Source organism: Cucumis melo, chromosome 8 (genome assembly GCF_025177605.1).
Source record: "Cucumis melo cultivar AY chromosome 8, USDA_Cmelo_AY_1.0, whole genome shotgun sequence".
NCBI lineage: Eukaryota > Viridiplantae > Streptophyta > Magnoliopsida > Cucurbitales > Cucurbitaceae > Cucumis > Cucumis melo.
Genome location: NC_066864.1, coordinates 8,312,407 through 8,335,636, shown reverse-complemented (window position 1 = coordinate 8,335,636; position 23,230 = coordinate 8,312,407). Strand labels below are relative to the sequence as shown.

Below are 23,230 nucleotides of genomic sequence, written 5' to 3'. Positions count from 1 at the left end.
CACCTTAAAATATTTTAAAATAAAAATGCTGAAGTATTATTAAGTTATTGTTTATATAGTGTAGAAACATTCATAAAGATTAAAAGAAGAAAGAAATAGTTATTGAACAATCTAAATATTATGATGAGATATTTATGTTATTATTAACAATTAGTGTTTGAATATTTAGTCTAGATTTTTCAAATAGATTAAAAGACTAATTTAACAACACATCAAATCAACATTTGATTTCTCAAGGTAAGAATCCTATAATGGATGAGTTTGAATCCATTGGAAGCAAAAGATTTGAAAGATTAAGCATCAAATTATAAATAATTACCCATAAAACTATTGAAGTACAATATTAATATCACATAATTAGTTTGATAGGTACATAAATAAAACACCTCTCCCACGTCTCATCTCTATCACCTTCTTTTTGTTTTTGCTTTTGCTTTTTCCCCACAATGTCACAAAAATAAGACTATCATTATATAATATCAAAGTTCAAACTTTAGTGATCAAGCTATACCTATTCTTTTTGTAAGGTGAAAAATATGTTTAAATTTAAACAAATGTGCATAAAGTGAGATGTTTGAGATTTAAATAGTGGAGAAGATAGCATAAAGTATTGGACCAAGAAAACCATATAAGAGGAAATGCAAAGCAAATGGTGGATCATCATCATCACCTTCTCTAAATAGACATTGGTTTTTTTTTTTTTTTTTCCTTTTCACCAGAAAATCGAGGGGTTCATTCTTTTGATCACAGCTCCTCCAGCTCTAATACAGTCTTTCAATGGAGGTTCAAACTCAAAGCTTCTCAACTACCTTTGACCGTGTCTCAATCAACGATACATCTCCATTTTCCTATTCCTTAAACCGCATTCCCCTCCCATTTTCCTCTACTCGGACCGAGATGCCCCATTCTCCAACCGCCGCCGATTCCACCTCCCTTCGAAGTGGCTTTCCTTCCACATCTAACGCCGATGGAGCATTTCCTCCCTTCCCCCTGAACTCTTCTCCCATCCAATCCCTCGACGGACTCACGGAGCCGACCGCTGCTTTGAAACTGCAGAAGGTCTACAGAAGCTACCGCACTCGCCGGCGGTTGGCCGATTCCGCCGTTGTGGCCGAAGAACTATGGTAAACCCACATTTTGTCATTTGGTTAATTTTGTGCTCTGTTTTTCTTTTGATTTTTGAAAATGTGTTGATGGGGTTTTGTGGTGTGAAGGTGGAGAGCTATAGACTATGCCAGATTGAATCATAGTACTATTTCTTTCTTCAACTTCTCCAAGCCTGAGACTGCAGCTTCTCGATGGAGTCGAATTACGTTAAATGCTTCAAAGGTATGGATTCAATAGGAAGTGATTTTTTCTGGGTTTGGTTTATTTTTCACATTGTTGAAGTTTTCTTAATTTTCTTGGGGATTTTGTTTTATGAAGGTGGGTAAGGGATTGTCGAAAGATGGAAAAGCACAAAAGTTAGCCTTTCAGCATTGGATCGAAGCTGTAATTTCCATTAACCTCTGGAAGTGGGTTTTCTCTTCATTCTGGTTTTTTATTTTCTTTTTTTCATAAACGATTTTGGTTTGCAGATCGATCCACGGCATCGTTATGGGCATAACTTGCATCTGTACTACGAAGAGTGGTGTAAAGGCGATGCCGGTCAGCCTTTTTTCTATTGGTGAGAAAGATTTGTTAGCTCCACATACTTTATATCAAAACATCCTTTTTTTTAATCGTTCTTCTTCCTAATCTCTAGACAAGCTGTCTGAGAGTTAAAAAGCCTTCTTATAATTATAATATTAAATTTAATTTTGGCTATCAACTTAACTTTTTGGATCAATTTGGGTTAGTCGTGATGGTATTAATATAGATGTTCAATTTACTGTTATTTATTCCCCAATTAATATTGATTTTTACCTTTTGAGTTTTCTAAATTTTCAACAAGTGTTTAGAGTGTTGATATGGTAGAATATTAAATAAAAATACTCGAATGCTCCTTGGGGACACATGTGCATCGTGATGAGTGCCCAATAAGAAATCGCCACAAGGCAGTTTTTTGTATTTTTCATGAGATTAGTTACAATCATTCATACATGAACTTAAGCTTTTGGATCAATTATGGATTTAACCTTTGAAACTTTTTTTTTTAACTTGGTATAATTAGACTATGATATAATTGCGGCTGTGAATTTTTAGTGTAGTTTGCTTTTCTAAAGAAATATTACATGATCAATCTCATGTCGAAGAGGCAATGATGTTTTGATAATATTTAACACTTTCTTTCGGTGTAGACATGAAGATTCATAGAAAACCTTGAAAATCAATATCAATAGAAAAGAAACTTGAAAATCTCGAGTACATGAAAATTTGTAGAAAACCTAAGTGGAATCAAAATTAATAGAAAAGGAAATGACATTATTGGAATTTGAATATATTACCTCCCGCTTTTATTTTGTTTAAATCACTAATCAAACTAAAAGTTATTTTATTATTATTATTATTTTTTTTTTTTTTTGATAATGATGAAACTAAAAATTTGAGTTGATGGGTTGGAGGTAAGTTTAATTACATCAAACGCTTTAACAATAATATTTGCTTAGTTTGATCATGGCCAAGAAAGTTTAATGGTAAAAATGTTTTCTGAGAATGTTTATGGATTTTCCTCTTGTTGCGTTACTTTTTAGCAAGACTGTTTGCTGATCAATGACTCATTATGTTACTATTATTTTCACTCTACAGGTTGGATGTAGGAGATGGGAAGGATTTAGAGTTAAATGAGTGCCCAAGATCGAAACTCAAGCAGCAATGTATTGTGTATCTTGGACCTGTAAGTACTTTCATTTATTATAATTCCATTAAAACATAGGTAAGTACTTATTCCCTTTTCTTTTATTCCAACAATGATTAACACATTTATTAAGGTTGTTTTCAGCAAGAGAGGGAAAATTATGAATACATAATTCTGCATGGAAAAATTATCCACAAAAAATCTGGAAAACTCTTGGATACAAACCAAGGATCTCAAGGAGCAAAGTGGATATTTGTCATGTCCACAACCAAGATACTTTATGCTGGTGAAGTGAGAATTTCAACACATGTTGCCCTTCATCATATTTTGTTTCTTGGCAAAGAAATAAACAATAACATATCAATGTCTTGCAGAAGAAAAAGGGAATGTTCCATCACTCTAGCTTCTTGGCTGGTGGTGTAACATTAGCTGCTGGAAGGCTGGTAACCGAGGATGGAGTTCTTAAGGTAGGGGGAATTTACTTAATGCTCAGATCTTTTAATGTTAGTTTCCTGACTTAAAAGTGTTCTGACGTGAATGGTTTTGTTGTTTAGGCTATATCGGCATACAGCGGACATTATCGGCCAACAGATGTCAGTCTTGTCAGTTTTTTATCATTTCTTCATGAGAATGGAGTAAATCTTGATGAAGTTAAGGTATTTCTCTAAGAACTCCAATGTTGTGGGAATATGAACCTAATAAATTTGATAGGGGGTCATGATCAGCTTTTCACCTTTCTTTTGTATGTCTTTAGATCTACAAGGCCAGTGATGATTCCGAAAGCTATAGCCAAGAAGGTGGAGGCAACTTTGAAGCAGAGATCTTAGAGGAATATGAGAATTGTATACCACCATCAAGCCAATTAGCTGAAGTTTCCCAAACTGAAACAATAACAGAATTCCAAAGAACCTTATCTGGAGGTCTGCCGAGTCCAAGAGCCGAAGTCCCTACCACTGCCATATTACAGAGAATAAATTCCAAGAAAACAGCAGAATCATATCAACTGGGGCATCAATTATCACTTAAGTGGACAACAGGAGCTGGTCCGAGAATTGGTTGTGTAGCTGACTATCCTGTGGAACTTAGAGTACAAGCCTTAGAGTTTGTAAATCTATCTCCAACAGATCCCACAACCCAAGGTTCAAATGTTGCATCAACTGCTGTAAATTGCCCCTCAGAACTTAGCAATGGCTATCAGGATCATTCCTCTGAAAAGTAATTAAACTAATAATCCTCCTCCTTTCTGTGCTTGATGTTTAATATATAGCATGCATGTACTAGGTAGATATCTATCTGATGTCCATTCTCACCTTTTTGTGGGCGAATATTGAATCCTTATTGACATTGTAATGCCTCTCCAAAGCTTTTTCTATCCTGAGATATAAATACAAAAACGTAATGTCTTCCTTGTGCGAACCTGTGGATTCTTTGAAAGAGTTACCAAGGTTATAGATTACTGATGACCGGTTCATGATGTTGTGTTGCAAAACTATGCAAACCACTAGGCACTAAGGTACAAAATATAAAATCTTTTTGATCTTTCATTAGAGTAGTGTGATCGTCTAGCCAAAGTAACTTCTCTATGCCCTTCTCGTATAAACTAATAAAACAAAGTATCCCTTGTTAGACAAAAATGAATGAAGAGGACAAATTCATTAATCATTATATACAAGGAAAACCAACCGTGATGTCAATACAAAAACAAAACTTGCAGCTGATCATCTAGTTTTCTACCAAAAAGCATGTCAAAACTTAGATCAGTTTCCTGTAGATAAGGATATTGCTTCTAACTATGTGTTTAGAGTCGGTCCATTCAAGTAAAGCTGATAGAATCTGTGTTCCTTTTGGCATAGGTTTGCCCTTCACTACAACTTTAAACGTCTTTGTTTCATGTAACTTAACAAAATTTAGGGTGTCTGGAAAGACTTTGACAGATAGGCTAGCTGGGGATGATATATTTGCCCTGTACAACGATGCACCATACCCGACATGAGTTACTGTTCGATAAAAGACCGCCTCAATGGTAGAACTAGGACCTGAGAGCTGTTTGTGCATTGTAGGATAGTTGAGACCATCGGTTCCTTGTGCAGGCTTGATTTTGGTGCAATTATACTTTTTGCTACCACCAAGTAAGCCAATTGTTGTGCTATTGTAGCCTTCTTTGCAGAGGAATGAGATGTAGGAGTTAAACGAGATATTATAAACAAGGCCCGGATGCACTGCCTTGGTTGGATTTATTTGTCCTGCTCCAGAGCCGAGCATAGCATCTTTAGATTTGATCTTCATTGGAGTTGCTAGAATTTATCAGGAAAAACCAAATCCAGTCAGACTTGAACATTAACCGACAGAAATGTGGTGAAATGAAAGACTCTACCAGTGGTCATGAGAGCAGACTTGACCGCAGCCGGAGACCAGTCAGGGTGAAATGACTTAACATACGCTGCAGCTGCCGTGGCATGAGGACATGCCATGGAAGTACCTGACATTACAGTGAAAAAACTATATCTACTGTCTGACGTATCTCCTGTCAAAGTTGCTAGTTTTGTATAAGCAGCCAAGATGTCTATCCCTGGTGCAGAAAGATCAGGCTAGCCACAGAAACTTAGTAATGTTGCCAAGAATAGAGAATTCAAAGAGACATCTGCTTTGTGTTATACCTTGAGAATGTTACTACTGATACGCTGAGGCCCTCTAGAAGAGAAAGAGGCAACAAAGGGAGCATCAATTTTGACAGTTTCACTCTTGTAAATCACAGCTTTAGGATTCCTGTGTCCAATGACTCAATAAAATTAATAAAAGGAGCAGGAATTTTAATAGTTCCCAAGCAAAAAGATATGAACATACTTGGTGGAATTGATATAAAGATCAATGTATTTGCCAGAAACAGAAGGGATGGTAGCCCCAGGAAGAAGCAAAATAGAGGAATAATCGGTTTGTTGTGTAGTGAGTTGAATGACTCCAGTGCCTCCTAAGGATTTGATGGAGGGATCTGTATAGGTTTTCAAGCAATATACAATCTTTCCCTTCACCTTGCTTTGGTTGATAGCATTTGGATCACAAGCACTGTCATCCCATTTCAACTTTAATGAAAAATAATAAAACAACTTTTCAAATATGAACCTAACTCAATTAACACAAAACATATTGACTATTGACCAATTGGTCGAGGTTCAAATCTTTTTCTCCGGATATCGTGTAAGTCAAAGAAAATATATCTGATACCTTGCATTTCCTTGATGGGGTGTGGCATTGTTGGAGGCGGCTTTGGCCCCGCTTGTAAGAGAGTACATTTGTTTCTGTGGAGAGAAAGTGTTGATGGAACCTCCCTACCAAAATTTTGTTTACTTTTCACTTCATTTAAATCAACAATATTCATAAGAATCCAAAATAATAAATCGCTCTTCAAATAAATTCTAAGATTTTTTTGGCAAGAAAATCCTTTTGCTTTTCTTGAATAATAACAACTTGAAATTTTCATCTAATCTGAAAACAGGCAAGTCCTATTAAAACCTATGAAATAAACAAAATGTCAAGAAAACTTTTTTCCCATGTAAATTTTTGAATCTAAATGTGAAACAATACATGATAACAACGATAATTCTTTTTTGTTGGTTCAATGCATAGATAGAACAATCAAACTTCTAATATAAAAGTTGATAGAACAAACACAATGTCAGTTGGCTTGTGTTTTTTTGCTTTTTTTAGCAATAAGCTAACCTCACTTTAACTAAAAAGGAATCAAAGTTTAGGGTTAAACATCTCACTTAGATTATTTTCAGCAATCTCAAAAAAAGAGCATAACTCAACTAACATACAAATCGACTCATATTATACTAAAAAAAGTAAATAATGTAAACGAAAACTAATATATATCATATTTACCTGAGTGATTTTGTAAAAGGATCACTTGCTTAAATGGTATTTCAATAAAAAATAATAAAATATATGGTACAACGATAAACTAATTGCTTAAATTTTTTTCCCTTGAAACATACTCAAACAATACTTAGTCGAATAAAAAAATATCTTACGTTGATACACTATAACTACATGATAATTATAATAATTTCGTTTGATGTTTCTTGTGTTTGTGTTTTATCATTTTAGGTTAATAGTTAAATAAATTTTAACTTAAAATTTTGGAGGGTGAAAAAGTCCTTGGATCAATAAAAAAATATATGAACTCCTTCCAACTCAAAGGTATTTATAAAGTTTTTCAATATTTAGAAGTATTTTTGAAGCTTGGTTATGTTTTTGAGCCAAACATTAGAGTTAGAGAGTCATTATGTGTAATTTAACCAAAAGGAAAAGGTAAGTAAAATTCAATTAAAAGACCATTAACTCAACTAATGTAATTACAGAAAGAGAGGGAGAGACTCACAGTCAATTTATTGCCATTACCGAGTTCGAAAGAGGTGACGAATCCTCTATCAATGGCCGTTGCAGCGACGGTCATAATCCACGGCGCCACATTCTCCACGGTGGACAATTGAGGGCCGTCGTTGCCGGCCGCGGCGGTAGTCAAAATTCCCTTCTTCATGGCATGAAAAGCCCCAATTGCCTGCCCATCCCTGAAGAAATCCATCGCCGGCGAACCTATGGAGACCGAAATTAAATCGACGCCGTCAGCGATGGCCTCATCGAAGGCAGCAAGAACGTCCATTTCGTTGCAGAAAATACTCCAGCACACTTTGTAGACTGCAATCCGAGCTGAAGGCACCCCGCCGCGCGCCGTCCCTTTGGCCAGGCCGTACAAGCTTGCACCCGCCACCGCCGAACCGGCCACAGTAGACGCCGTGTGAGAACCATGGCCCTCCGTGTCCGCAACGCTCAACTCTGGATATGAGCTTACTTTGGCTAGATCGAAGTAATTGGCACCGATCACTTTGCTGTGTCATGTCATGGGTTATTCACAAAATCAGCCCTTCTAAATGAAAATGATCCTTGTAAGGTTTCTTTTACATGGTGTGCCCAAATACCCTTTCTATCACTTTTTTTGAAAAGAAGGAAAAGGAAAAAAGGGGAAATATGAATACTTGTTGCATGCAGTGAAGTTGGGCCCGGTGACACATTTGCCCTTCCATTTAGGGGGAGGTGGACCATAACCTTCATCGCTGAAGCTAGGACTATCTATCCAAATCCCTGAAGAAACATTAGTTTTATTATTTAATTTAGTGAATGAATTAAAATGAAAGAGGATAAGAGAGATGAGGGAGTCATGCACACACCCACCCGTATCAAAAACGGCGATAATGAGATTAGACTCGATTAATGGGTTACGTTTGGAATAACGATGATTTAAACCCAAAAAATCCCATGATCTTGTCGTCACAACTCTCTTCTTTCTGCTCTCAAACACCGAAACCACACTCTCCTCATCTGTCGTCCATAAAACCACATGATGATCTTAGAGACTGATCGTCACACTAATAAATAAAATCAATCAATTATCAATATGATTATTATTATTATTATTATTCAATTTGTATTATTAATTAATTAATTACTTACTTGAGATTTTGGTGGCTTCGTGAGGCAAAAGTCTGGCAGCGAACCCATTGAAGCTCTTTCCATAGCTGTATATTTTGGATTCTCTCGCTATCTTTTCACTGCCCAATTATTCTAATTAAATCTATTATCAATCACCTAATTAATTTCTCTCTACTTTCGGGACTAAACATTATAAACACACTTTTTTTTTTTGTTTGAAGTGCGAACAAAATCCCACAGGAACAGATTAAAGAAGTGATTACTGTTAATATAAATGTGAACAATTATTTTCATTTATATTAAAAGTTATCGGGATGTAGTGAACAATATCTACCCACCATGTATAATATTTGGAGGGTTGTTATGATTTTTGCTTTTACTTAATTCAACCCAAAAACTATAATTCCAGTATTTGAGTTAAATTTTAGTTGATTAATTTTAAATAATTCTTTTTAGAAAAGGATTTGATCATGATGTCAAGGATGCATACAAACAAATAATTATGTTATAAAAGTTTGATAATTTTGAAATCTAAGGACAATAACATGGAAACGAACTTTAAATCTAGATCAATAAAAGGTTTTATGTCATCCCATGATGGTATGATATTGTCTAGTTTGGACATTTAGTCCTATGGACTTGTTTGCTTTTGTTTCATCCTGAAAGACTTTGTACAAATAAAGATAGTTGTTATCGTTTATATAATTATATTATCTTATCTAATCATGCGAGACTTTGACCCTATTTCCAACCTAATATACAATATAGAATGCAAGTAGGTGGATGTGAATAAATTCACAAATATGAGTATAAATAAGGTTATAGTTCCATAATTTCAAAACCACACATCTTATAATTATATTCAGATAATAAAGGGTGCAACGAAATATATACTCTCCAATGGCGTCCAAAAGCAGATTATGGTGGTCATCCGCCACCGTGGTCGAGGGAGATCCGGCGGGCAAGTCGCCCATATACACGATGTATGGCTGATCATCATATCATCATATTGCAAGACCCAAATCAAGAACAAGATATAATATATAATTCTCTAAAATATATAATAATAATGATGGTTTTGGTTTGAACTACCTTTCTTTCATGGTGGTTAGAACCATGGATCATAAAAGAGGCAATGGACCAAAGAAGCAATACAAGTACAAAAAGACTCTCGTGCAGCTTCATTTCATTAAAATTCAAACACTCAGACACACAGTACCCTAATTTCTGTGACTCTGTCTCAAATTTTAAACTGTCTTTTTTATACGAGTTCGAAATTTATTTTTTAACAATAAATAATAAAAAGGGAACAAAAAAAGTGGTTTCCATTTCCAATTTGAGTGTCAGTTTAAAGAATGAGAGTTTAGAGGCTTGGATTTTGGAATTTTAGTTATCACTTTTAACTATATATTGTGTGTTCCAATTTTATTGGAACAATTGAGGGAGCTAGAGAGAGATAGACTCTTGATTAAGTCGTAAGATCATTAGATCACAGTAGGGGCTGTTTTTGTTATTTTTAATTAGTGTAGCTCTCCAATATTTTAGTTTTAATTTTATTTGGTTATAATATGGGAAACAATCAAAGTGAGCAGGAAGTTCAATCCACCACCTTTTAGTTGTTGTACTTAAAAGATTAATAATATCTGTATACTCAATTAAGAATACTATTTTTATTTGTCCTTTAGTTTAGATTAAGAATGACATAAATACTATTTAAAAACCCAGGTGCTATAATAACATTATGTTATAATTACTACCTACTAAGTTCCTAATAACTTCGAAGTTGAAGCTCCAAGAAAATTTCGAAGCTTAGAATTAAACTTCTGTTCTAACGTTTGAAAGAAAAATTCTAAACTAAAGACTATAACTATTAGAGATAAATCAATACAAATACAAAAGATGACTCAAAGAATTAAATACCGATCTGTCATCAATTAAAAAACCAGAGGTTATATATAACTTTAGTTTCATATGTAGATTAATTATTAGTGTGTACTGCAGTTACGTTTGTTCTCAACAATAAATTAAAGATTGAAAGACGTACGACATGCATGGTGAAAAACAAAGCTAAGACTTAGGTAACAATGAACACAGTAAGAGTAATAAGGTGTGAGCTCTTGGTGAAGATATATAGTTAGCATTGTATGAATTTGTAGCCACAAAATGCAAAAACACAAAGCTAAAACCAAAAGCCATGTCGTTGTGTATGTGTGTTTTGGAAGCATCGAAATGGACATTCCCGTGACACATAAAATCGACCAAACATAAAAATCAGCCCTTTCATAAAATGTGAAACTCGATTTTTAATTCTATATCTTTCAAATGAGTCCCATCTCTTAGTAAAACCAACAAAATCTCTTCAATATCTTCTTTGTGTTGATGTTTCAAAGTCCGCTACCTCACATGTATATATCATCATTACTTGTCTCCATCCTTTCCAAAATTTAATAACTGTTTAATACGTCATGAATTTGGTCGTAGAGTTAGAAAGTTTAAAATTGGCCAAACATTAGATAAAGTTAAAAGATATATAGGCTGTATACTAATTAATTTAAAGTCTAGAGACTTATATTTTAACACGTTTCGTTAATCAATCAAAATATCTTCTACCAAACTCTCTTCTCCCTCGAATGAGAATTGTACGTACAAAAAACTAAGGTTTCATTTGATAACATTTTTTTTGTTATTTGTTTATTTCATTCCCTATTTCTTTTCTTTTTTAAAACAAAAAATAAAACTATGTTTGATAACTATTATTCTTATTTTTGGTTTGTTTTTTTTTCTACAACAATAATATATCAAAATAAGGATATATATCATACATTAAAGATACAAAATTACTTTATCAAAAGTTTAGACAACTAAAATATAATAACAAAGTTGTATCATATCCTTTATATATATGTTGTAAGGTTGGATTGGTATTGTTTGGTGCTAAATGATATCAAGTCAAATCCAACTTAATTATATAATTATGTAAATACCCTGATCGTGACATATAAAAGTTTTAATTAGAAACATTTATATTCTTAAAATTCTACTCGGTTTTCTTTTAAAGAAAAAAAGTTCCACTCTATTTGAGATTTAGAACTAAAATAATATACAAACGCGCGTGTGTATATATATATATATATATATATATATATATTGCAAAAGTTAATACTAACAAATACAAGTATAAAAAAATTAATATGCATATTGAAAATTAAAATAAGATATAAATGTAAATATTAGATAATTTTAAAACTGAAAATTAAAATATATATAAATATAGCATTATTATTTTGTAAAATATGGAAACAAATATAAAAGGAAAAAAGTTACAATATAAGTCTCTATCTTGGGAGTTAAAATTTGAAATAAAAAAAATTAAGACATGTATTAAAATATAAAATAATATATAAATTTAAATATAATAAAATTAAAAAATAAAATAAAATATAAATATTGGAGAATTATTTCTAAAAAAATAATAAAGAAAAAGTAAATAAAGAAATGTAGTGAAAAATATTATCATGGTTGCCTATAGTACCAATAGGTCAAAAGCTTATATTCATTATTTGTGTAAATGATAAAATGGAAATAGAACCAGAAACAATAGAAAACTACTGTTTGTTGTTTTTTAATTTTGGCTTAGGAATGTTTCTCAAATTTTAGAAACAAAAACATTTATCAAACAAGTCTATTTTAAAAAAAATAAAAAACAGGAACATGAAATAAGAAACGAGAACTTAAATGAAAAGGATCCGAGAAACGTAATTCTGTAACTTTGTAATTCTTAATAAAATAAATAACCTACTTTTTTTCATTGTGAGTTGGTTTTAGGATATAATATCTCGTGCTCTCATATACTCTATATATACACAATACCATTGAATTGGTTTGAGCATGAATTGAAAGATATAAAACCAAACTTGAGGATTTCTTTGTAAACAACATCTACAATGGAGTCAACAAAGCTCTTCCTCCCACTTCTCTTCATTTTCTACCTTCTCTCAGGTGGAGATTTGTGTCATGTGGCTTTTCATTATTAATTTTCTTTTCTTTTTCTTTTTCTTTTTAATTTCTTGCTTTTGAGAGGTTGGAATGCATCTTTTATTTTCTTGTTAAACAAAAAACTATTGTTTTAAATTTGGGTTGATTAAAGTTTGACAAATATATATGTTTTTTTCTTTTAGGGAAAGGGTTTGCTAGTCATCACCATCACCACCGTAGCCATTTTCAACCAAGCAAGCTCTTCGTGTTTGGAGATTCATACGTCGACACGGGCAATGTCAGTCCCTCAGATTCAAATTATCCCAAATATCCATATGGAATTACTTATCCTGGCAAACCTGCTGGACGTTTCTCCGATGGTCGTGTTTTGACCGATTTCGCGGGTAGATATGAACTATCAATCTCTCGATGCTTCTTTTTTCTATAAATTAATATGGTTTCCATAGCCAGTTTTAAGCTTAACTTCAATAATTTCAATTTATCATGCATGCAATAACAAATTTTTGGAATTGAATAAACATTGCAGCAAATTTAATAGGGCTGAAATCTCCAATCCCATATAGACACTTGGAAAAGGTGGGACTTAAAGGGACAAAACATGGTGTGAACTTTGCCTATGGAGGAACTGGTGTGTTTAAAACTGGCTTTGATTTGCCAACAATGACCACTCAAATTGACTTCCTACAAACCCTTATTGCCAACTCCACATTTACGCCAGACCAAATCAAGTCCTCTTTTGCCCTTGTCTCCGTTTCTGGCAATGACTATTCTTATTACCTATCAACAAATGGTCCTATTCAGGTAGAACAACCATCCATCGACTTTTCAGAGTTCTTTTATCAAATTTAATGATTATGACTAATGATGGGTGGTTTTAATTATTAGGGTTTCATTCCGCTGATCGAGAAAGTTGTGAAGCAGATAAGTGTGAATTTGAGAAGGATCCATAGTTTTGGAGTGAAGAAAATAAGTATAACAGCATTAGGACCATTGCAATGTGTGCCTGAAATCACAGCCCTTACTGATTTCAAGGAATGCAATTCAACACTATCTCAATTAGTGGATTTCCACAACTTTTTGTTAACACGAGCTGTGGATGAGTTGAATAAGGAAACAAATGATTATCCTTTCTTTATTCTTAATCTCCACGATGCATTTTCATCTGTTATCCAAAACAAAGGCAACCCTCAAGGTAAACTATATAACTCTCTGCTTTTCTCTCTCTTTCATCCTACCCTTAATCATATCCACCTCGAAAATTCCTCAAAATTAATTTGATCAGTTGTTTTTTTCTTCATTGGAAAGGAAACACAAATTAATTCAATTGTTATGTCTTGTAATTTCCTTTGTTCTTTTAAAATTTAATTAATAATGTTAAAATTATATATTAAATGTTCAAATCCTTTACATTAGCTAATTGTTATTGAATACTTGTTTATGGCATTTTCACCCGAAAAAAATAATCAAATAATATTTATGCAGGGACATTTTTAAATATTTAAATATAGGAAAATAAACTAAAATATTTATAACATATACTAAAATTTTGGATCTTATATAGATACTGATAAACTTCGATTATTGTCTATCAATATGACTGATAGAAACACATCAATGTCTATCATCGATAGAATATAAAATTTTGATATATTTTGTAAATATTTTATCAAATTTTTTTTTTTTTTTTTTTTGACGATTTTCCATTTGTTTATGTTTATGTTTTCTTTTTAAGTTGGAACAAGAAAAAAAAAGACCTAATTAGTCCTGTAATTTGATAGCTATTCGACTTTTTGGAAGTTAAATTTTAGAAACATTGCTTTCACGTTCCTTTGGAGTTTCTTTATTTTTGCTGTCTACTTTTTATAGATGTTTTTAAAACACAAACCAAGGTTTGGAATTAGCATTATTCATCTATCACTTTAAAATAGAGAGATTTCTTCTGGACTTCTCGGTCTATGGTCTGTTCTTTTCACATGCCCCATCAATGAAGTATCTTTTTCAAAGAAGAAAAAAATGAAAAATTCAAGGCAATTAGCGTTTGTAGAAAGTTGATTATTTTAAAAGGAAGATAGCATATATAGCACACAAATTATCTTTTGTAGAAAGTTGATTATTTTTAAAGGAAGATAGCACATATAGCACACAAATTCCAAAACTAAAAAAATCCCTAAACAAAACCTCTTTTAACTTTTATTAACATTTGTAAAAACGAAAGAGGAAACAAGAAAAATAAAACACGTTACAAATAAACCCTAATTAATTTGTTTTATATACATGCAGGAAACATAAAATTTGAAAACCCATTGAAGCCATGTTGTATTGGGATAAACCCTGAATATAATTGTGGAAGTGTTGACAAAGATGGGAACAAGAAATATGTATTATGTGATGATCCTAATTCAGCCTTCTTTTGGGATGGAGTTCACCCTACTCAACAGGGATGGTTTGCTGCCCTTACCATCTTGCTCTCCAAATTCAAACAACATTTCTAAATATTAATATTAATGTATGCATAGTTTAATTAAGTGGGTCAATATTTTATATGTTCTCTACTTGCTTTAATTTTTGGCTCACTGAATTGTACTATTCTATATCTTTATGAATATATAATAAAGGCTTCTCTTTTAAAGTGAGAGCATTTATTGAAATTCTTTGTGTGGGCAGTTTCATGGAAACTTTATATGAAAGTATTATTTGGGTAAGTTTTGAGCATGCCATCTAGTTTAATTTATTTTTACTAACTTTTTGTTTAATTTATTTTTACTAACTTTTTAAGTTATTTATTATAAATAATCAGAGTGGCGCAGCGGAAGCGTGGTGGGCCCATAACCCACAGGTCCCAGGATCGAAACCTGGCTCTGATAATTTTTAATGTTTTCTTAATTATATATGTTAAAACAAATGCCAATAAAAAGTCCAAGAGATGATATAAAGAGTAAGACAAACTTTTAAGGCTAGGACCATAATATAGGGACCGGACCGAGCAGAAGGCAACACACATGTGTTGGGGGAGGGAGGGGGGTCCCAAGTCCCAACAATAATGTATTGGGTAAGACCAACCCAATAAATTAGGACATCCAAGCAAGAAGCCAATACATCTTAATTTGGGTTATAGCTCTTCTTCATCTCCATAAAATAATATTATGTTTTTTTTATAGACATAAATGGTAACACAATCCAGTATGGTAACTTTATTTTCATGATAATAATGCTTTAGTATATTCTACATTATACTTATCATTATTTTCATTCCAATAGAAAAACAAATTTAAAAATACATAAAACATTTGTGTCACAACAAATTATGATTGAACTATCACACAATTATAGTAAATCAAAATGTGATTAGAGAATTGATGTAAAAGAGGAAAATGCAAGAGACCATCCTGTTTGAGTAGGATGAACTGAATCCCAAAAGAAAGCTGATTTGGGATCATTACATAACACAAATTTTTTATTCCCTTTTTCATCCACACTCCCACAGTTAAATCCACTGCTCACCCCAAAACAACATGGCTTTAATGGGGTCTTGAACTTTAATAACCCAACTCTGCCACTGCCACGGCCTTGGATCAAGGACAAGAATGCATCATACACATCAAGAATGAAGATTTTAGAAGAAGAAGAAGAAGAAGAAGAAGAAGAAGAAGAATAAGAATGTTGCTGGTTAGTAATTTGTTTGTTGAGTTTATCCACGGCTTGCTTCAACAAAAAGTTGTGAAATTGGACAAATGAGTTTATGGTTTGATTGCATTGCTTGAATGAGAATGGAGCTGTAAATATTGGAAGACATCCCAATGGCCCTAGCCCCGTCACTACTATTTTCTTTACTCCTAACCTCTTAATCCTCTTCAAATCTATCATTACTTGATTCACTACTGAGTTTATGAATGGTTTTAATCCCTGTAAAACAACGAGTAAATATCAAACAAGTTAACTAACTCACCACGTCATCAAAAAATGTAGAAATAAAAATTTGGAAAGCCCAAAAAGACATCATCTCCAATAGATATATGAAGAATCTCACTTTCAATTCTTACTTTATATTATCTAATAAATTGTAACAACAAATATTCGTCCTTGTCCACGCCCCCCATTTAAATTCTCTATATGGGTATAGATTATGTGGAATGGGGTGGATTATATCCATTTTATTCTCTATTTCTGTCCACTTCTCGTTCTCCTTTTCAGTGTAAACAGAGATTCTAAAAGATAAACAAACATAAACATAATCACTAAGAGAGGATAAAAATAATGAATGAATTACCTGGGCAGAGCCATTAGTTGCAAGATAAAAAGAGTAATCGTTCCCAGAAACAGAGACAAGTGCAACAGAGAGATGAACATCTCTATTACTCAACCCAGATTCGGCATGTCGAAGTTGTTCAAACAAGTCAATTTGTGTTGTCATATTTGGGAGAGGAACCGACGTGTCGAAAACCCCTGTTCCACCAAATGCAAAATTTATCCCCGATTCTTTCAATCTCTCCTCCCCAACTTCATTTCGTATACTGAATGGTATCGGAGATTTCACCCCCAAATGTTTCCCTGCAAAATCAGTCAGAACACGACCATCCGAAAACCGACCACTGGGTTTTCCGGGGAAAGTGATTCCATAAGGAAATTGTTGAGCACTTGAAAACGGAACCAGAATGTTGCCGGTATCAACATATGAATCTCCAAAAACAAATAGTTTCGTCGCCCGTAAACGGTGGCTCCGGTGGTGGCGGTTACTGTAATACCCACCGGCGGATCCTTGTCCTGTTTTACGTCAAATTAACCTCATGGGATGATTCATTCATCAATTCAAATTAAAAAAAAAAAAAAAAAAAAAAAAAAAAAAAAAAAAAAACTAACCAAGTACCAACCTGAAAAGAGGGAGACCGTGAAGAAGAAGAAAGTGAAGAGAAGCTTCAGATTAAAGTCCATTACTGAATGATAATTAATGTTATTATAAGCTCATATATATGCAATGCATAGGGGAATTGTGTTTAATAATGTGCAATGCTATAACGGCCTATTTATATTATATAATGAAATGAAAAGTGAAGTGGTAGCCGGCGGAGATGCCACATAGAATCATATTATAAAGGGGTTGAATTGAATTGATGAATATGTGACCAAATATATAGTTATAAGGTAATAAAACATCACCGCTTCCAAACTTTGTTTTTACTCCCTCAAAAGATTTCATTTGGTAATCTTACGTGTTTTTAAATAATAATAATAATAATAATAATAATAATAATAATAATAATAATAATAATAATAATAATAATAATAATAATAATAATAATATTATTAATAATAATAATAATAATAATAATAATAATGTTTTCTCGTTTTTGTAGTGAATCTGTATGATATCATGGAGAATGATTTAATAAAAAAAATGAGATAGAACAAATAGTAGAGACAAAATAGAAGAATTCAATGCAATAGTAGAGACAAAATAGAAGAATTCAATGTAATATTACCCGAGAAGAGTGTGCTGTGGAAAAAAGACTATTACAGCTTAGTACTTATTTATATATTGAAAAAAAAAAACCAAATTTGAAAGTTCATCAGATTTAAATTAAATTTTTGTTTAATCTTAAAATTAATTGGAAAACTTACATAACACCAAAAACTATTTATGGTGCGGGTAACAAAGCCTATAAAATTAGTTATTTTTTAAATATTCTAGATTTATCCTTCTCTTCCTCGATTTCTCTACGATTTCTTTTACCGTATTTCTTTTTTTTTCGCTGCGATTTATTTTCATGGTATTTCTTTTTTTCTAATTTTGTGATTTCTTTCGACTGTCTTTCTTCTTCTTTTATTCTTTTTTACATCGTTTAATATTTACATCTTCTTTCTTTTCTGATTCTGTTTAATGTCGTTTAATTTTTCCATCGTCTTTCTTTTCTTTTACGCGTTTACATTTGGGTAACCAAACCTAAACGACTTTGTATATAAGACGAAGAATCTTGAAAAAAAATCTTTTAGATTGGAGTAGCTAAATGTAAACGATCGTGTAAAAAAATAAAGGATCGTATATAAAAAATCTTGAAAAAAAATCATTTGTATTGGAGTAGCAAATATAAACAATCGTGTAAAAAGTAAACGATCATGTAAATAAATTTACGTAAATAAATATAAACGATTATGTACAAAAGAATTAAAAAATCGTATACCAAATTAAAAAAAAATCATTTAGATTTGGGTCACCAAATCCCAAATCTAAACAATTGCGTAACACAATTAAACGATAAAATTAAAAAAATAAATTGTAGCAATATCTAAACGATCGCGTATATATTGAACCATATCTAAACGATCGTCTAGCCATATCTAAACGATCGTCTAGCCATATCTAAATGATCGCGTATATATTGAATCATATCTAAACGATCGCAAATATATAACGCGCGCGTTATTGATGGCATGGTTGACGAGACATTTTCGGTATTTTACACGGTGAGCTTCTAGACTACTTTTTTCCATTTTTGAAATTATTCTGTGTAAATATTTTGCTGTTTTTTTATATTTTTTAAAAGACCCCAAATTAATTTTTTTCATTTTTTTTTTACTTTAAAACTCTAGACAACGAGGATATCTTAACATATTTTTATTTTTTTCAATAATATACACTTACAACGAGCTCTAGTTCTTGTCAAAATTCAACTAATATAATATATATACGATTAACTTCGAAGTTAGGGATCTAATTTTCAACTCTCGTGTGTGTATATATATATGTATACCGGATTTTCAAATAAAGAAGCATTTTTTATCATATTGGAGTAATTTTTTGAGGATGGTATGATATGAGAGTGACATAATATATGGATAGTGAAATAATGTTTGTATGCATATAAAGAGGGAGTGATTTTTGTTTAAAGCATATATTATATTATGGAATATTTTAGTGTATATTCACAATGCTGGATGAAAATTGGTTTAATCGTCCGGCTAATTTAACCTTTTTCATGTTAGATGCTGGAGCCAGGTGATATCAATTAGCTACTACAAAGATTGATATATATGTGTCTGTCTCTTTGTGTGTGATTATGAAAGCAACTCATTTGTTGTATTATTATTCATGTTCTTTTTTTTTTTTTTTTTTTTTTTTTTTTTGAGATCTAATTTAGAGATGATTTTCACGAAGAATGGAAATTAAATCTACAACCTTGTAAAGTTTTGCATATTTGAAAATTTGAATTTAGAAAGATTGCGTGTGAAAATATACTGTGTTTAAAAATATTATGTAAATATGTATCACTACTTTCTAGTGGATGACGTAAGACCAAACGTAAGAATGAGTTTAGGATTTATTTGGATTCAAGAAATTAAAGTTTTAAAAAAATTAATCTTATGATTTTAAATTTGAAACATAATTTTAAATTAATTACTTTGTTTGAAACAAAAAGAATCTACAATTTATAATTAAAATTTTGTGTTTTAGATGGTAACCGAGAGAAAAAAAAATTAAGAATTTATTAACATAGGCTTTTAATCCTGACATGTTAATTGAAAATTAAAAAACCGATCATTTTAGTAGGAAAAGTTTTCTTTCAAGTTAAATGAGATTTTAAATCACTTTAAATCATTTCATTTCTCGTGGCATCAATAAAATTCATTTGAAATCCATTAATTATGAACCGTTGAGTTATGAAATTCTCCAAATTGTGAGGATCTAAACATGTGAGATTATATTTAGGATCAAACCACCAAATCTAAGAAAGAAGGTGTCATATCTAACGTTGTTGAGTTAGACTCAATTTAAAAAAGAAAAAGCATATTAGGAATTGTGAGATCAATAGATACACCCCAACATGATCTCAACCCGATTGGCAATCCCTTAACAATCCTCATCATGCCTCGATCCAAAAATACATTGATAACAAAAATAGTACTTAAGTACTTAAGAAGAGAGACAAAATATAGGAAGCGATGTTTAGTAAATCTTTCTATAAGTGATTCAGGAATTTCTCTTTATTTTAAAAAGTTTTCTATTAGCCTCCAACTAAAGGCACCAAAAGTATTCTCCAATTAAATTAGCTCCACGTAACTTTTTTCTTTTGAGTCTTAGTTTAATATGGACTAAGATATATAGCATCAATTTCGTCATAATATAGTAATATTGAATTCACATGTTGAACTTTGTTGTTTCTTAAATCCTACAAAACGTTTCAAAAAAAAATTCTTACAAACATTATTTGATTTTAACTCAAACAAAGATTTATTATTATTTTTGTATCAAAGGGTAAAAAATTGAGCCTTTAAAGTCAAATAGATAGTACAAATAAATAAAGTCTACTAGCACATCTATTATCATATGAGAGTGAAAATTAATAAATTGACTACGAAAATGCTAGCCAACGCAAAGATGTTATTGTCTTACAAATTTTAGTGACTAAATTGCAAATGAACGAAAACTTAAAAAATATATATATATATATATATATTTGAAATTTAGCTAAAATTTTAAAATATTTCTTTGTAGTAAAAAATAAAAAATCAATATATTATGTTTAATAGAATTTAATAAAAAAGGTGTAAAGTTTATTATGGTGGAAAAAACGTAAAGAAAATCCAAATATAATAAAGGATGTAAATATATTGGGAGGTGGGCATAATGATAATGGATAAGAATAAAAGCAGTGGGAATTGTGTAGAATGAATTATATTATTGATTTCAAATTATAAATAAAAGGACTTGTGAATTCCAGATTCTCCATAGTCAACACCACCACACCTCCCCACTCAAACCCACCTCAATACAATACAATGATATCTAACCTTTCATTTTCCTTTTCTTTCTCTACCATACAAATATCAATTTTTTGTGGGATTTCTCAATACTTTTTTTAAAACTTTTATCATTTTTAAAACTTTTATCATTTACCATAATTCTTTTTTATATATACATATATATTAAATCAATAAAATGTAATTGGTCTTGTGTAGAAGTATAATATACTATTTGTTTTTAAGAATATTCTCACATTCCATTTTTTATCATTATAAATTTTTTAAATTGATTAATAATTAAAAAATTTTATTTATTTATTTTAAAATCAAATGCTCCAATATTTTTAACGAAAAGACAAAGTTGCCTGCAAAAATTTAAGAATGACATACCAAAGTGCTTCTTTAGATTGATTATAAGAAAATAAAAATTACAACAGATCATAAAAAAGAATTAAAAAAAAAAAAACATTCTATAATATCTCTTTTTTAAATATTATGAATATGAAATATGACAATTAATTAATAATATCAAACGATTATAAAAGGACAATCGAATAGTTTATAAGAGGATTATTTTATAATTTAAAAATTATAATTACACGAATCCTATTATCATAATTCTTTTTATTACTCTAAATAATAATTTTTTTATTTAAACTTCTATTTATATATAAAAAAGCGGTTAAAAGGGTTCCAAAAAGCTGTTGCGAAAACATTCATTCGTTTTAAAATTTAAACCAAATACATGCGCTATAGCTATAATAAATTCCACAACCTTTTCTTATTAATTATTTCACTTAAACAATAAACTGTTGAAGAAATCGAAACTAAATTAAGAGACACTCACTTGAAAGAAAGAAAGTTTTATTAAGACAATTTACAAATGATAGACACCTTTAGAGAGAACACTCACTCACTTTCACTCAAAGTTTCTTACTAACTCTCTTTCTCTCTTCCTCACTTTGCTTACTTGCTTTGATTTTGCTTGGTTCACAAATAAGGATCACCTTTATTTATAGACATGAATTCCTTAGAGCCCAAGCCAAAAAGAGGTTTCTAGAATTCTACCTATTCTAAATATTTATTTACATAATTCTAGATATTTCTCTTCTATCCTTATCTAAAAGAATTATCTAGAATTCTTTATCCTAAAAAATCCAAGATATTTCCAATTTTCTTTTTTAGTTTACATAATTCTAGAATTTTAATATACTCATTTAATATCTCTAGAATAATCTAGTTAGTGTTGCTGTATACTTTAACATAAACTAAGATCTTCTATTTTTTCCATATGTGTTCTACAACATTAACTTCACAATGGATTAATATTTAAATAATACTAAGGGTTTTAAATCACCAAATAACCTAGAAGAAAAAGTTGGTGCCGAAGAAATAACATCAACATATAGTCTTCTTACTTTGATATTATTTTAAGTTACTAATTGACCCCAAAACAACAAGCTAACGAATAAATATAAATTGTTTAAATATCATTCAACAAAGGACAAATAAAGTATTACATTGATCAAAATTGTTAGAGTCATGTAGTTTATGAAAATAAACTTATAAAAGTTGATGTAGTTTCATGTCATCATATTATCATAGAGATTTTAAAAGTCATTGAATTGCAGTATAGCTCAAGTGGGGTTAGAGTCAATACGATCCTATCTTTTTTATAAGTTTTGGAATTACTACTTCTACCCCTTGGGAGATTTAATAACAAAAGAAAACCTTTTCTTTTTCGTTTTCCAAGTTGAATTTAAGACCATAAATTCTTGAGCATATAAAATATAAAATTGGATTACTACACTTTCTAATGTACAAGCTAAGGGTACGTGCAATATAATACCCTAATTTCCCTCACAATATTTTTTTACCATACATCATTTTATAATTCATGGCTATATATCAATTCATTAATATATCATAAACAAAAGAATTTGAATCACGAGTCTTTTAATTGCTAACAAATAACATTAGGTTGAGTTTGACGTAATTATGTGATAATTAATTAAGTATATGTTAGTCTAAAGGTAATGAATTAGAATTGATGTTACACCAACTTTTATATTTTATATTTTCTAAAAGACATATATGATTATTTCGAACCGACAATTCTATTGCGGAAATTTCCATTCCATATGAGGATTTCCATGGACCCTACAAGAATTTCTTTCCATTCCCTTTAATTCAAATATAACTCAAGACTTTGAAGTTTCCTATTGGCACTTA

The 23,230-nt window shown here is 31.1% G+C and overlaps 4 protein-coding genes across 5 annotated transcripts; 2 read left to right on the top strand and 2 right to left on the bottom strand.

Annotated features, from left to right (window-relative positions):
• The first annotated feature begins 499 nt into the window (after window positions 1–499).
• Window positions 500–4,192, top strand: LOC103500884 (IQ domain-containing protein IQM3-like). Its single transcript, XM_008464331.3, has 9 exons — window positions 500–1,124; window positions 1,215–1,329; window positions 1,426–1,491; window positions 1,578–1,666; window positions 2,728–2,815; window positions 2,921–3,067; window positions 3,151–3,243; window positions 3,331–3,432; window positions 3,531–4,192. The coding sequence occupies exons 1-9, from the start codon at window positions 778–780 to the stop codon at window positions 3,993–3,995; spliced, it is 1,512 nt and encodes a 503-aa protein (XP_008462553.1). The 5' UTR covers window positions 500–777; the 3' UTR covers window positions 3,996–4,192.
• Window positions 4,193–4,410: 218 nt separating this feature from the next.
• On the bottom strand, window positions 4,411–8,891 carry LOC103500883 (subtilisin-like protease SBT4.15). Its single transcript, XM_017047385.2, has 10 exons — window positions 8,824–8,891; window positions 8,288–8,385; window positions 8,009–8,155; window positions 7,813–7,918; window positions 7,158–7,665; window positions 5,999–6,102; window positions 5,621–5,839; window positions 5,434–5,542; window positions 5,151–5,364; window positions 4,411–5,070 (listed from the first exon to the last, which is right to left on the bottom strand). Exons 1-10 carry the CDS (start codon window positions 8,889–8,891, stop codon window positions 4,529–4,531), a joined length of 2,115 nt encoding a protein of 704 aa, XP_016902874.2. The 3' UTR covers window positions 4,411–4,528.
• Window positions 8,892–12,097: 3,206 nt separating this feature from the next.
• Window positions 12,098–14,910, top strand: LOC103500885 (GDSL esterase/lipase At5g03610-like). The gene is made up of 5 exons (XM_008464332.3): window positions 12,098–12,265; window positions 12,445–12,645; window positions 12,789–13,063; window positions 13,148–13,454; window positions 14,543–14,910. The coding sequence occupies exons 1-5, from the start codon at window positions 12,211–12,213 to the stop codon at window positions 14,752–14,754; spliced, it is 1,050 nt and encodes a 349-aa protein (XP_008462554.1). The 5' UTR covers window positions 12,098–12,210; the 3' UTR covers window positions 14,755–14,910.
• Window positions 14,911–15,427: 517 nt separating this feature from the next.
• LOC103500972 (GDSL esterase/lipase At5g03610-like) lies at window positions 15,428–17,365 on the bottom strand. Of its 2 annotated transcripts, none has more exons than XM_051089099.1 (3): window positions 17,131–17,365; window positions 16,530–17,023; window positions 15,428–16,165 (listed from the first exon to the last, which is right to left on the bottom strand). In XM_051089099.1, exons 1-3 carry the CDS (start codon window positions 17,189–17,191, stop codon window positions 15,608–15,610), a joined length of 1,113 nt encoding a protein of 370 aa, XP_050945056.1. In that variant the 5' UTR covers window positions 17,192–17,365; the 3' UTR covers window positions 15,428–15,607. The 2 variants fall into 2 exon arrangements, with proteins under 2 accessions (XP_050945056.1, XP_050945057.1); XM_051089100.1 differs by having other exon boundaries at window positions 15,587–15,828.
• Window positions 17,366–23,230: the final 5,865 nt, after the last annotated feature.

What these genes read in the sequence shown, in the direction of transcription:
- LOC103500884 (XM_008464331.3), top strand. Translation starts at nt 778, where the DNA reads ATGGAGGTTCAAACTCAAAGCTTCTCAACTACCTTTGACCGTGTCTCA. An exon ending in GTTGTGGCCGAAGAACTATG is followed by an intron (nt 1,125 to 1,214) that starts GTAAACCCACAT and finishes TGTGGTGTGAAG; the next exon opens with GTGGAGAGCTATAGACTATG. An exon ending in GTATTGTGTATCTTGGACCT is followed by an intron (nt 2,816 to 2,920) that starts GTAAGTACTTTC and finishes GGTTGTTTTCAG; the next exon opens with CAAGAGAGGGAAAATTATGA.
- LOC103500883 (XM_017047385.2), bottom strand. Translation starts at nt 8,891, where the DNA reads ATGTCCAAACTAGACAATATCATACCATCATGGGATGACATAAAACCT. An exon ending in TTTATTGATCTAGATTTAAA is followed by an intron (nt 8,386 to 8,823) that starts GTTCGTTTCCAT and finishes ATAATTGGGCAG; the next exon opens with TGAAAAGATAGCGAGAGAAT. An exon ending in TATCGCCGTTTTTGATACGG is followed by an intron (nt 7,919 to 8,008) that starts GTGGGTGTGTGC and finishes ATGTTTCTTCAG; the next exon opens with GGATTTGGATAGATAGTCCT.
- LOC103500885 (XM_008464332.3), top strand. Translation starts at nt 12,211, where the DNA reads ATGGAGTCAACAAAGCTCTTCCTCCCACTTCTCTTCATTTTCTACCTT. An exon ending in CATTTTCTACCTTCTCTCAG is followed by an intron (nt 12,266 to 12,444) that starts GTGGAGATTTGT and finishes TTTTTCTTTTAG; the next exon opens with GGAAAGGGTTTGCTAGTCAT. An exon ending in TGTTTTGACCGATTTCGCGG is followed by an intron (nt 12,646 to 12,788) that starts GTAGATATGAAC and finishes TAAACATTGCAG; the next exon opens with CAAATTTAATAGGGCTGAAA.
- LOC103500972 (XM_051089099.1), bottom strand. Translation starts at nt 17,191, where the DNA reads ATGGACTTTAATCTGAAGCTTCTCTTCACTTTCTTCTTCTTCACGGTC. An exon ending in CACGGTCTCCCTCTTTTCAG is followed by an intron (nt 17,024 to 17,130) that starts GTTGGTACTTGG and finishes GACGTAAAACAG; the next exon opens with GACAAGGATCCGCCGGTGGG. An exon ending in CAACTAATGGCTCTGCCCAG is followed by an intron (nt 16,166 to 16,529) that starts GTAATTCATTCA and finishes GTTGTTTTACAG; the next exon opens with GGATTAAAACCATTCATAAA.